The sequence below is a fragment of the Acinonyx jubatus genome, chromosome C1 (assembly GCF_027475565.1).
Source record: "Acinonyx jubatus isolate Ajub_Pintada_27869175 chromosome C1, VMU_Ajub_asm_v1.0, whole genome shotgun sequence".
NCBI lineage: Eukaryota > Metazoa > Chordata > Mammalia > Carnivora > Felidae > Acinonyx > Acinonyx jubatus.
The window spans coordinates 179316925-179331236 of record NC_069381.1 but is presented as its reverse complement, the minus strand read 5'-3'; the positions used below and the strand labels follow the sequence as shown (position 1 = coordinate 179331236).

Here is a 14312-nt window from a genome sequence, read left to right as displayed (position 1 = left end):
ACCAACGCTAGGGGCACCTCACTGACCAACTTCTCTGAACTCTTCCCAAAGTTAGGATCTTTAGTATGCCCCTTCTAGCCCTACTAGGGCTATCCCTGAGGTCCGTTCCAGGAAGCGAAGCCATCCAAGATTGCTGGAGCTTGGCCACCATCTGATTTTAAGCTCTCTAGTTCACCCCTTGTCCTCCCTCCCTAGGTCTCTGTTTTTCCACAGGTAAAATGACGTGTGGTGTCCGAGGCCCCTCACCTCCCTCACTCTGTCCCTTTCTGCCTTTTTTAAAAAACAAATTCTAGGGGTGCCTGGTTGGCTCAGTCAGTTAAGCGTCCAACTTCGGCTCAGGTCATGATCTCATTGTTCATGGGTTCGACCGTACATTGGGGTCTGTGCTGATAGCTCAGAGCCTTGAGCCTGCTTTGGATTCTGTGTCCCCCCTCTCTCTCTGCTCCTCTCCTGCCCATGCTCTCTCTCTCTCAAAAATGAATAAACATTAAAAAAAATTTTTTTAATTCTAGCTTTTTATGCAGATGTAACTTTATATAAACCTGTAAATGTGATCAGGTATATTTAAGTCCAGTATTTTTTACTTTGCTTGACTTCCACCAGCCTTTCTTTTCCTTATCTCTGCCCTTCTTTCCACCAGCCCAGCCAAAGACACATGATAACCACCCATTGGGATATCTCCTATCACCAAATACATATGTGTATCCATACAATGTACACATGTACATAGCACAAAAATGGCTTTTGCTGGTCAGACTGCAGATTGTTAGAAAGGGCATCCTTTTGGCTTTCCATTGTTATAACGTAGATTTCTTGACCACTTGAATTTGGCTTTTGGAAGGGGGAGAGGTTATCTCCTTGCCTGTGTTTTTCTCATTTCTTTTCTTTTGGATACTGGGGCTCAAATACTTCCTGAAAAGACTCATGGTTTAATTTTGCATGCAGTAATGAGGTCGTACCATGTAGTGTGTCACTTTCACAAGGGACGCTGGCATGCAGGAATACGGTTCATTTTCACCATACTACCAGAGCCATTTTCTTTTATATCCACCCACACGTAGTGCTGGAGGCTAGGAGGCCAGGCTTCAGTGCCTCGTATTTTCCATAAAGGGCTACACTTTTGTTGGATGATGTCAGAAGTTTGCAAGAGACAAACTGAGAGGAGGAAAGGGAAGACAAAGTTCCAAAGTGGAGATGAAACCACAATAAAGAATGGATGTGCCCCAAATTGGTGTCCATGTTCATGGCGGCAGAGGTATTAGTAGCAGCAACTGAAGCAAACCTCAGAGAATCCACGATAGAGACAAATGAGAAAGGAGCTTTGCCTTCTATGGGTAGCAAACTCCAAAGTTGCCCTTGTAGACATGAGTCACCTTTTCTAAGTGAATGTTGAGTGGTGGGCAGTCAAGAGTACTGCCTCTCGGAGTAGGAGCCAGTGTTGAATATACAGGGCATCTTTCCTCTAGGTGACAGTCATTTGGCCTGACTCTCAGCAGGTCTTGAAAATATAGGACATCTCCATGTGTGGCAGTGGGTTAGGGAATGGTAATGCAAAAATCATCCGAATGACTGTAAAAATGCATGTGTGGAAACCTGAAGGGGATGCTCTGTAGATGGGAATGTGCAAGTTCATGTCTTTGAGTAGTTAGATTTATAGAACCCACTTAATGTCAGAGATATCATTTGCAATGCAATTATAACCTATGCAGCACACAGGTGTTTTTGCTTGAAAAACAGTATGTATATATGAAGACACATGTGTGAAGTGTGTGTGTGTGTATGTATATATATGTAGAAATTATCATAGAATATGAATGACAGTAGTTGAATATAAAAGGAAGTCTAAGTGAAGCTTATGTTAAAATATAAAATGAATTTTTTCAAATTCATGATTTGACTAAGGTGAGCCCAAGAAAATGTTTCTAGATTGAAATTTGGATTCACTTACCCAAAGGATTCAGAAGATACAAGTTCCATCACCCCTGAATGCATTAAAAAGATGCTTAATCTAACTCACAAGAGAAATGGAAAGAGATTGAAATAAACACTGCACTGAGAAATCCTTCTATTTCCTATCAGATTGGCAAAATTCCAACATATTGCCATCACATTTAGTTGGCAAGGCTTGGAGAAATGGATACTCTTCTGAGGGGGAATTCAGCTATCAAAATTAAATTTTTTTTTGACATTTGAGTCCAGCAATCTGACTTCTGAGACCTTAGCCTACAGATACACCTGAAAATGTAGGAAACGATATAGGTATGATGTTCTTTGCTGTGGCATTTGTTGATAAAAGATATAGTTGATAAAAGTTATATGTTGATAAAAGTTATAGTACATTCATTCACACAATGGAATACTACAGAGCGGTAAAATCCAAATGAACACAATCTCAATGCGCTAATGTATAAAGTGTCCAGGATGTAGTAAGGGAAAAAATCAAGTGCAAAACATGGTCTATAGTGTGCTGTTTTGAATGTAACGAGGGAGGGGGACTGGCAAGAACAAAACGTGTTTCAAAGAAAAGGAAAAATTCAGGGAACAAACAAGAAATGCAGGCACTTGGGGTGAAATTTGGAGGGTGACTTGTTCCCTTTAAGAAGTGATACTAAGTTTGAGAACAGGAGAACAAAATCAGAGACGGACTTGGTGCTAAGTGTGCAGTGTTGGGCCTGAACTGTTGAAATCCCTCCTGCTTGAAATCAGTGATTGATCCAAGGGTCAAGGTGTGTTTCAACCTGTGATGAACATCACATGGCATCTTCCTTTAGCAAAGGTCCTAGGGTTCAGGACCTGAGTGATTTGGCCTATTATTTGGTTCTATTAATAGATAATTGAGATGAAGAAGAGATTTTGGCAGTTAGAGGACTCATCATCATAAAACTTTGAGACCTAGAAACCTAACATTCTTCTCTAGCTAACCAAGTTCAAACTAATGCAAAGTAGCAATCTTTTCCCTTACTCCTATAGTCTTAAACCAGTGGTTGAAACTATTGTTCTACTGCTAGGTTATTGTTGGGATCATCCTGAGAGAATAAGAGTATCTGGTCGTGTTGTTCTCATCTTCATAACAATTCAGACTATGGACCAAATGGGAAATGTTGTCAGGGATTTCATGGAAAGTTGTTGAACTCTAAAACATGTGAAAAGGCCTTTCAATTTCAAAACCTCAAAGATGGATAGCCTATGCCTAGAATTCTGCCTCAAGTCAAACACTAAGGAGCTGCAGGGAAAATTGATCTGGTGGCTGAGTGGCAAAATGAATTCCAAAATGAATTGACATGTAACATTAGTTTCAGGTATACACCCTAATGATGTGATGTTTGTATGTATTGTATATATATTGCAAAATGATCACCACAACAGTTTTGTTAACATCTACCCTCATACATAAAAAATTTTTTCTTGTTGATAACTTTCAAGATCCACTCTCATAGCTACTTTCAAATATGCAGTGCAGTATTATTATCCCTAGTCCCCATGCCATACGTTACTTCCCTGTGACTTACTTTATAACTGGGAATTTGTACCTTTTGACCCCCCATGCTCATTTTGCCTGCCCTCCAGCCTCTGCCTCAGGCAACCACCAACCATATCTGAGAGCCTTGTTTTTGTTGTTGTTTTAGATTTCATATACATGAGATCATAAAGGTATTTGTCTTTCTATGTCTGACTTATTTCACTTAGCATACTGCCTTCAGGGTCCACCCATGATGTCTCAAGTGGCAAGATTTCATTCTCTTATGGTTGAATAATGTTCTGTTGTATACATTATGTACCACAAAATGTACCACATTTTCTTTATCTTGCAATGGACATTTAGGTTGTTTCCATGTTTTGGCTATTATAAATAACGCAATGAACATGGGGGTGCATAAATCTTTTTGAATTAGTGTTTTTGTTTTCTTGAGATAAATACTGAGAAATGTAATTGCTGGATAATAACATGGTAGTTCTATTTTTTGTTTTTTGAGGAACCTCCATATTGTTTTCCTTAGTGGCTGCACAAATTTAGATTTCCAACAGGAGTACGCAAGAATTCTCTCTTTACATTCTCACCAACAGTTGTTACTTCTTATCTTTTTTGTAACAGTTATTCTAACAGGTTTGAGATGATATATCATTGTGATTTTGATTTGTATTTCCCTGATGATTAGTGATCATCTTTTCATGTACGTTTTGGCCATTTGTATATCTTCTTTGGAAAAATGTCTATTCAAATATCTGCCCATTTGTTAATCAGATTTTTTTTCTATTGGGTTGTATGTGTTCTTTATAAATTCTTTACATTAACCCCTATCAGTATTTAATTTGCAAATATTTTCTCCCATTCAGTAGATTGCCTTTTCATTTTGTTAATGACTTACTTTTGCTGTGCAGAAGCTTTTTTATTTAATGTAGTCCCACATGTTTATTTTTTGCTTTTGTTGCCTTTGCTTTTGGCATCAGATCCAAAAAAAATCATTGCCAACACTGATGTCAAGGAGCTTACCACCTATGTTTTCTTCTAGGAATTTTATGGTTTCAGGTCTTACATTTAAGTCTTTAATCCATTTTGAGTTAATTCTTGTGTAGGGTGTAAGATACGGATTCAGTTTCATTCTTTTGCATGTGGCTGTCCAGTTTTCCCAACAGAAAATCTTAAAGGTATAAATCATGTATAACAAAGATCCATAGCACTGTAGTCAGAAAAGGAGTTGTACGGAGAATTGTTGACTAGAGTAAGCACTGTGTTTTCTTAAAAAAAAAAAAAATCAAAACCGGACAGGATCAAAATATTTTGATACAGTAGGTCTTACGTGCGAGAACTCTGCCACACCATGACACCCTCAAATCTAAGGTTGCTTTCTTTTCAGAGTGGGTGCAATTTTTGTTTTAGGAGCTTTGTAGGCTTTGAGCTTCACCTCTTTTCCTGTTTTTTAATTGTTCCAGTTTGAAACCCAAAATAAAAACATGTCAACTCTCTTCTATTTCACAGTGACATTTCATGATCGTGTGTTCCTATTGAATTTAATTACATTAATTATTTTAAAATTAAAATTACTTTTTAAAATCTCAGGTTTTTAAATATTTTATTAAACACAAACCTTAATGAGCCTAGGAATATCCTATTTTGGAGGAGATCAGTTAACAAAAATATTAAATGCAAAAAAAACCTCCTGCCTTAATTATTGTTCATTTTTATCTCTTGCAGAAAATTACGTTTAGTTGATATAGAAGAATTTCATAATCGCCAGGATGCATTAGAGCTATCAATATTTCAGACCATTGTCATGAAACACATGGAATCTGCCAAAGAGACTCTACTTAAAATGTAAAGTTTTGAAGTTTCATGGAAGAAAACAAGTTTAAAAATGTGATTGGTGGGGAACTATATTTTAAATGCATTTAGAAAATCCCATTAAAATTTTTTTTAATTATTCCTGTTCAAGAATTAAATATAATGTCTTTAAGTGCCTTGGTCTGTAATGTCCATCCAGAAGATGTCCTCCACAGCACAGATGATGCAGAAACTAAAATGATTATAGCGCTTTCTTCCCCCAATGTCTGGTTTCTACTTAATGCTCTGAGAGTGGGGTTGAATGTAATGGGAGGAATGATCATCAACTAATCCATTTGCTAGATATTTATGACATCTATTAATATGTGTAAGGCTCTGTAACTCTTTGATTTTGCTTTTGGATTGGGGATGCAGAAGAGTTTAAAGCATGATTAGGTGGAGAAAATATATTCTTTAAATTAGTTTACAATGACATTGAGAGGTTAGACCTCTCAAATGATTAATTCAACATCTTTTGGGTTTGACCCTTCAAAATGGAATAGCCAGATATGAAAATTATTGATCTAGGTGCCAGACGATATGCTGTGAAACAATACAGGAAAACTGTTTTTCTCGTGGGTTATTAGGTTATTATAAATAGGACATTAAAATTAGGTCAAATTGCAGATAACAGAGGCCATGAAACTCTAGCATGGCTTCATGATTTCCAAAAGTTATTTAGAAATATATCCTGATAGTTGAAGACTGAACCTTTCCTTTATCTTTTTTTCTTCTCTAATATGATCAAATCTTTGGCATTATTTGAAAGAATCTAGACTTTTATTTAATATTAGTATTTAGTTAACGTTAAACAGAGGAGAGATGTAGAATGAAACCCTATCATTACAGAGAATAAAATGACCTCTTAAGACAGAATACAAGTACATTTTCTTGATCTATAACTTCAGAGTTATACCTCAGGAATATATTACTACTGTAAATTTTGGTAAATTGGGTGTCAAAGTACAGAGCAGAGTACAGACCTTTATTGAAAACTTTTGCTGAGAGTTGTGGACTGATGAGCTGTATCTCTTGATGCTTCCTGATTGACTCTCAGACAACACTCTGACCATACTTTAAATAGTGAGCCAGAATGTGTTTATCATGGCTAAAAGGCAGAACATCACCTCACCACAATGAAGAAACAATTAGTAAATGATTAATTATGACCTCTACCTGAAACCCAGACCTTTCTTTGCATACTCATCCTTTGCTGTTATGCAGTAGTTGCTATGGTTTATCACCCTTACCTTCTGGAAACCCATTTTTCTAGGTCCATGTGCCACTGTTTCTTTTTTTTTTTTAATTTTTTTTAATGTTTTTATTTATTTTTGAAAGAGAGAGACAGAACATGAGTGGGGGAGGAGCAGAGAGAGAAGGAGACACAGAATTCGAAACAGGCTCCAGGCTCTGAGCCGTCAGCACAGAGCCTGATGCGGGGCTCGAACTCACAAACTGTGAGATCATGACCTGAGCTGAAGTCGGATGCTCAATTGACTGAGCCACCCAGGCACCCCCCAAAGTTATTTTTTTTTTGAGAAAGACAGAAAACGTGAGTGCAGGAGGGGCAGAAGAGAGAGAGAGAGAGAGAGAGAGAGAGAATGAATCCCAAGCTGGCTCCACACCATCAGCCCGGAGCCCAATGCAGGGCTTGAACCCATGAACCATGAGATCATGACCCGAGCAGAAGTCAGACACTCAACTGCTGAGCCACCCAGGTGCCCCTCCAAGATCTTTTTTATTTTTTAATGTAGGTGTTGACCACTATAAATTTCCCTCTGGTCATTGCTTTTTTTTCATTCTGTGATTTTTGGTAAAGTTTTCATTTTCATTCATCTCAAATTATTTTCATATTTCCCTTGTGATTTCCTTTTTGATTGGCTGGTTCTTTAGGACTATGTTGTTTAATTTCCATGTATCTGTAAATTTCCAGAGTGTCCTTCTGTTACTGATTTAGAATTTGTATGATTTCAATCCTTTTATATTCTTTGAGACTTAGGACAACCAACTATTTTTTTTATCTTCTCTCAGAAGCCTCTTCTGTGTGTACGCCTTTCCCTTTATTCCCACTGCAACTACTCGGGGCAGGCTCTTTTAATCTCCCAGGTAGCCTACAAACTACTGGCACATGAATCTTAACCCCTAATTCATTGCTTACCTTTCATTGACCAAATAAGTCAACATTTCTTAACCTTTTTTAAGGTCTTTTGCAACCTGGACCTAACCTATCTCTTGCATTCTCAGTTCTGAAAAGGCTTTCACCTTGGGCCATGCCTGGAGAAACTGTCATGTTAAACAGGACATAACTTCTAAGACTAGTTTGTAACTGTATCTTACCACTGTTAAGTATTCAATGGGTAAAGGCTCTTTGTTCTCCTTTTTAACCAATTATTGGTTTTTAATTTTATGTTTATTATTTTTGAGAGACAGAGAGGGACACACAGAATCGGAAGCAGGCTCCAGGCTCGGAGCTGTCAGCACAGAGCCCGATGCGGAGCTCAAACCCACAGATCATGAGATCATGACCTGAGCCAAAGTCAGATGCTTAACTGACTGAGCCACCCGGGCACCCCCAATTATTGATTTTTAAAATAGTTATTATTTTTTTTATATATGTAGGATGGGGATTCTAGGAAAATTTGAAAGTTGTTTAGTTGCCTCCTTCTTAGCATTGCTGTCTTTGCACATGTAATTATATCAAATTGAATCAGAGGTTAAGGAAATTAAACAGAACAAAAGCTTCTTGAATGCCATCACCAAAATATTGTGATTCACACTATTTATGGTACTTCTTATTACTGGAGAAGGTTCTCTTCTGTCCTTCAATGTGCAGTCCAAATGACATTTCTTCTGTGAAATCTCTATTGTTACCTCTTGAAAATTATCTCTCCCTTCTAAATACCTCTGACACTTTATTCTGTTAGAATTCCTTCCTGTTATAATACGTATTTATGTGTTTGTCTTTTCCTCCATTAGCCTGTAAGTACTTTGAAGACTGAGTAACAATTTTGTACCAAATGTTTTATACATAATAGGGAGCCTTTGGGACAATGGCTGAAAAATTTTTAGATTTTCTTTAAAAAAAAAAAAAAAGACAAACGCTTTATCCAGTGATATAGCCCCAAACTTATTCCATCTCTTGTCTGAACTACTGGAAGTCTCTCAGTCTCCTTTCTTAATCTAGCTTTGCCCTTCACTACTTGGTATTTGCCTCTTGTCCTCTTTATTTATTGCTTAAACAATGACAACTTACCAGAGAATTTTCTACCATGGCTTTATTTTGGAGCATGAGGCTGTGCCAACTTCTTGTGTTTAGTTCTCAAGTTGTGCAAAAGTCCTTACAGACTTTCTCCCACTTATTTCTTCCTATTCTAGGAAGAAATCTTTATATTCTCTCTATTACAGACAATGAAATGATTCACATATATTAGCCCCACTTATCCACCTATTTTTTTCTTATTATCCTACTTCTACTTCAGGTCGTTTTCTCACAATCTTCCTCATTTCATTTCCATCCTTCAGTGAAATGCCATCTTCATTATAAAACCCTTCTCTGTTACTTACATGGAAAATTATATTTTAATCCTTTGACTTCAAGACTGTCTTTCTGCTATGACACATTGCCTTCATTATTATAAGAGAAAGGATGATGTCATATCTTTTTATATCTCTTGTGACACTGTTCCTAATGCACAATAGACGCTAAACACGTATTTGTTAAAGGAATGAATACATATATTTAATATTTAGATCTCTCTTGGAGCATTCAGGCAACTCCTGAAAATATGTGCACTCTACTTTTAAAAAATCCATTATCTCTTATGAAAGAAATATCAACATTCCTTAATTTTGTAGTGTTAGTGGTTTTATAAATTGAAAACTTGAATTTTTCTGTTTATAAATTTACTGTTAGCCTTTTATTACAAAGATACATACACATTTGAAACTTTGTTTTAAATCAGTCATTCTTTCAGGATTTCACGTTGAGGGGAATAAGAACATAGACACTTGATTTTATTGGTTTGTCTTGTTTTCAAGTCATTGTGAAAAAGCATAGGATAAAATTCAACCTATTTGGTTGAACCAAATAACTCTCTTGGTCTAATCAGATATTTACATTTACGTTTAACAAATTCGTTCCCTGAGGAACATTTTAGGGACTGGTAAGGAGTATTTTGTAATATCCAATAGTTTTTATTTCAGTAGTATAGGAATCATAGTTTCAGGAGTTAGACTTACAGTTTTTTCTTACAGCATCACATTGTTGAGTCATTTTCTATCGGCTATGCTGAACATTTCTTTTCCTAGCAAAAGTGAAATATGCTACTGCTTACATTTCAGAGGGTGGATAATGTCAGTGAGCAATACAGCTCTCTGTGAAGACCTTTGGATGTCCAGAAGTTACTGTTAATGCTTAATGGAAAAGGAGTAATTCACTGAAAGTATTAACTTCTAAAAGTCTTTTGTGCTTTCAAGGTGGTTTCCAGAAGTGCAGAATATTTATTACCAAGGTAATAAAAAAAAGCAATTGCCAATTGGTGACAGCAATGCCAAATTGGAATCTTTTTTCAACTGCGCTGCTACACTTATGACTTTACAGCTGCAGGAACTCACTTTGGTCTCCATGCAGGATTTCACAGACCTAATTGCACGACCACCAGTAAGTATGGTGTAGTTACACCAGTATTCATCTACTAATTTATTTTCAAAAGGGAAAAGATAAAAAAAAAATCTACCAGTAGAAGATGAGGAAGTAAATCTTTAGACCACTTACCTGTTGTAAAAAAAGTTAGCGTCAACCTGAATATTCAGGATATAGGATTCTCATCACATTGCTGCGGATTAGTGAAGGGAAGTGAAAATTCTCATTATTGGGAAATTTGGGTCATGATGGCTGGAGATTTCTGCAAGGAACTCTTTTCTTTCTGGAAGAAGGTCCTGTTAGAATGTGAGCTGGGTGGTCCTAAGAATTTAAATGTTCTCTTGGACTCTTTCTTATGTGATTCTAGAGCCCCACTGCTATGCATATCCTCCTTTTTCTGGAACCTTGACACTATAATTGATCTGTAGGCCCAGTGAATACTAGATAACAAGTCTAGCTGGAAATTGCTCTTGACCTTTTTAGTAGAGCTCCTCATTGGCTTAATTGTCTAGGGCATAAGAGGAAGGGTGAGTTCCCATGTGTTCTAATTGGGACCAGTGCACTCTTGAGTCTCTCCCAATTCATATAAATATTCACATACACTTATGAATATTTTTTGCAGGATTCTGTTAGAGCTTTTGAACATCCAGGTTTCATCATGAGGCTGATTCTTGAAAATGACACCATTAAGTTTGAACCTGAGTTCAGTGACTATATAGACATCCTTCTAAATGTGTATGATATCATGATTAAGGCTGTCAGTTTTGTGCCAAGAGTTGAGACCAAATTGTATTCCAAATGGGTAAGTAACAAGGATATTATGATTGTTTGAATTTTCATGATGATATTCACTTCAACCTCTAAAAGCTGTGGACACATATCGTCTGCTTTGCATAATATAAATGGCCGTTATAGTAACATTGACTTATCAGAAAATTTTAATTAAAAAAAATACTATTTTCCCATTAGCTGCTCTTACAGTATTCCTAGTTTCTTAGTCTAGTCTTCCACTAGACTGAGAATTTTCTTAAGGGAAAGTTTTAAGTTGTGACCAGGTTTAAAGCAATCAGTGAGTATTGGCTGTAGCACACAGGCCATGCCATAGACCTCCATTACACTTTGCTAGCTCTGTAAAACTGTCCCCCAGTTGATGAGACTCTCCTCATATATCTTTTCCCATAAGTAGTAATGTCTCTGTACTTCCAAATCATAGTTTCTACTTCCCTCCTCTCTTTGGCCATTTATTTAACAAAGCTATGCTGAACTATGACATTTCAAAAGTAGTTACTGCAATCTAGTATATGAAATGAGCGTGTCTAATTCCTTAATTTGAAAGGTTTTCAAGATTTGTAACTCCAACCAGTAGCTTTCTTGTTTTAGTTTTAAAAGAGTTTACAAATATTTCATGTATACAGGAGTCCAAGAGACTATTGTGTAGTTTTAAGTGGTAGTAAAGTTAACCCCTATCTACTTACAATCTAACTAGAGAAATGGAATATTAGTGATACATTTTAGCTCTCCCTGCTCCCCACTGCCCTTCCCTGTTCACATTCCTCTCTTTCTACCTTATTATGGGCTTACAAATGTAAGAACTTCATGCAGGGAAATCCTTGAGGCCTTAATTTAAAGTGGTTCCTTTAGAATTTGCATATTTTACTCTGGAGGCCTCTGCAGACCAAGGACATTTGTTTGTTTTTTTTAATGTTTATTTTTGAGAGAGAGACAGTGTGCAAGCAGCGGAGGGACAAAGAGAGGGAGAGACAGAATCCAAAGCAGACTCCAGGCTCTGAGCTGTCAGCACAGAGCCCCATGCAAGGCTCGAACTCACGAGCTGTGAGACCAAGACCTGAGCTGAAGTCGGTCACCCAACTGACTGAGCCACCCAGGCGCCCCTTACCAAGGATGATTTTTAACAAAATTCTTGCTGAGAATTTCATGGAAAACACTGGCCGTGTGAATGCTTACCCAAATCTGAGAATAGGCTGGTGGTCATAAATTCTTAAGATGGCCATCCTTTTCTTCTCCACTGAAAAACAAGGTCTAACCAGGATATTTTCCTTAATTTTGCCCCCTCATTGAAAGGTTCCGTCACCTTTCAGCATTCTGAAATTTTGTGTCACATTTCAGTGTTCTTGGCTTCCCACTGGTGTATCAGTTATGACTTCCCTTCTCGCTCAGGCTTGAGGCTTTGTTTCCTGACAGCCATTTTCTCACTCCATTCTCCTCCCCTGCACATAAGCCCACTTTGCATGAAAGCAAAGCTTAGGCCACCAGCGATCAGCAATCCCCAGGGCAGTTGCTCACTTCTGCACACAATTGCCTCTCAATTCACATGTTCTCTGCCGTTTGGCCCCTAGACTTGCCCTATTATTGCTTCCCTAGCTTCCTTAGCTATGTATTATAAAAGCTAAATTTGGCAATTTTTCCAATATACTTCTATGTTTTGAAATAGACAGTTATTTTAAGGTTATTTATTCCTTATATTGACAAACATAGAAGTCTCTCGAGAAACATAGTTTACTTTGTCTTTTGTTTAATTTCAGTCTACTGCCTCCTTCTCTGGTCATACACTGCCTTTTTTTCAAGAATGTCTTTTGAGGGAGCTTATGAAACAAATATAACAAGTTAATAACAGTAAAACCTTGATTTGCGAGCATAATTCATTCCAGAAACATGCTTGTAATCCAAAGCACTTGTATATCAAAGTGAATTTCAAGAACCATTGACTCATTTGTGATCATGTGACATTCAGGATCATGTACTACTTGTATTGCAAGACATCGCTCATTTACCAAGTTAAAATTTATTAGAAATGTTCACTCATCTTGCAGAACGCTCACTGAACAAGTCACTCGCAATCCAAGATTTTACTGTACTAGATGGGCTCAAAGTGGAGTAAAGGATTACCATTATTTGAATGAATACAGTTGCTATGATTTAATGGTTATAAAATATGGCTCCAGGGGCACCTAGGTGCTATAGTCGGTTAAGCAGCCCACTCTTGGTTTGGGCTCAGGTCATGATCTCATGGTTCATGAGTTGGATCCCTGAGAGGGGCTTTGTACTGACAGTGCAGAGCCTGCTTGGGATTCTCTCTCTGTCTCTCTCTCTGAAAATAAGTAAACAAACTTTAAAATAAAATAAAGCTCTAAGTTTCCTGGTTTCTAAAGTGAAGAGGAAAATTGGACACGTTTTAACTAGGATTAAACCGTTAATTTAGACTGCTCAGGTATTTTTCCTGGTATCAGATTTTGAGAGGGAGGTCTTAAATGGGACATTGTACATGAGGTAATGTTCTGAAATCCTACATGTCACCATCACCTGGTGACACTTTAAAAATACAAATCCATCATCACCACCTCTTGCCCTAGAGACGTGGATTCAACAAGATAGTTGGTTCTTAGAAATAGTTTGCCAGAATCATCTAGGGATATTTTTCTAGTGATCAGTTAGGTTTGGAAACAAGCAATATAGGTGGTACTTCAAGTAAGATCATTGAACTTGGTTTCAATGACCTTTGACAACAACTGCAGAAGTGGCATTCATGGAAGAACTTTCGTAAGAACTGTTCTTATCACAATCTTTGATAGAAACTGAAAGTGAAAATAAAATACACTTTTTGGGGGCACCTGGGTGGCTCAGTCAGTTAAGCGTCTGACTCTTGGTTTTGGCTTGGGTCATGATCTCATGGTTTGTGAGATCAAGCCGTGCGTCAGGCTCCTCGCTGACAGCACGGAGCCTCCTTGGGATTCTGTCTCTCCCTCTCTCTCTGCTCCCCCCCCCCCCACTAAAATAAATAGTTTGAAAATTTTTTAAATACAATTTTTTCACTAAAGTTCTCAAGAAGCATCTAGTTCTAAGCAGTAGAATTTCCTAAAATCCCACTAGGGGGCATAGTGGGCAAATGCACTCCAGATACCCGAATAAATTACCCTGTTTTCTAAGGAATCCTTTGATGTTATCAAGTGAATGCTGTAGAATATCCACTAAAGATCATAGTTTTTGTTGGTTACAGTTAAAAATATCTTCTTCTGAATGAGAGGTAGAGCATATATATTTTTAAATGTAACTTGATTCAAGATAATAAACCATGCAGGCACATTTACTTGCCCTCCTATTTGAAAAGAGGAGACGAGCCTTTGAGATTTGCTTATTAAAAATTGTTATCTGATCCATTATTCCTATGTTAATAGCAGAATGCACATTGTGCAACTAGGGATTAGTCTGCTCTAGGTGCTGTTCACAGAATCAAAGATCAAAGGTCAATGAATGAGTAAACAATCTTTCTTTGTTCTAGACAGATTACCCCTCAAGGTGAAAAAGTACTGTCATCAAAGAATATGATGATAT

The 14312-nt window shown here is 37.3% G+C and overlaps 1 protein-coding gene across 2 annotated transcripts in view; it reads left to right on the top strand.

The window, feature by feature from the left end:
• DNAH7 (dynein axonemal heavy chain 7) overlaps positions 1 to 14312 on the top strand; it is a 260013-nt gene that overhangs the window by 39831 nt on the left and 205870 nt on the right. For both annotated transcript variants that reach the window (XM_027054285.2, XM_015077964.3), the window contains 3 exons: positions 5195 to 5314; positions 9797 to 9980; positions 10585 to 10764. In XM_027054285.2, the coding sequence (XP_026910086.2) occupies positions 5195 to 5314; positions 9797 to 9980; positions 10585 to 10764 (484 nt within the window). The remainder of the gene's footprint in view (positions 1 to 5194; positions 5315 to 9796; positions 9981 to 10584; positions 10765 to 14312) is intronic.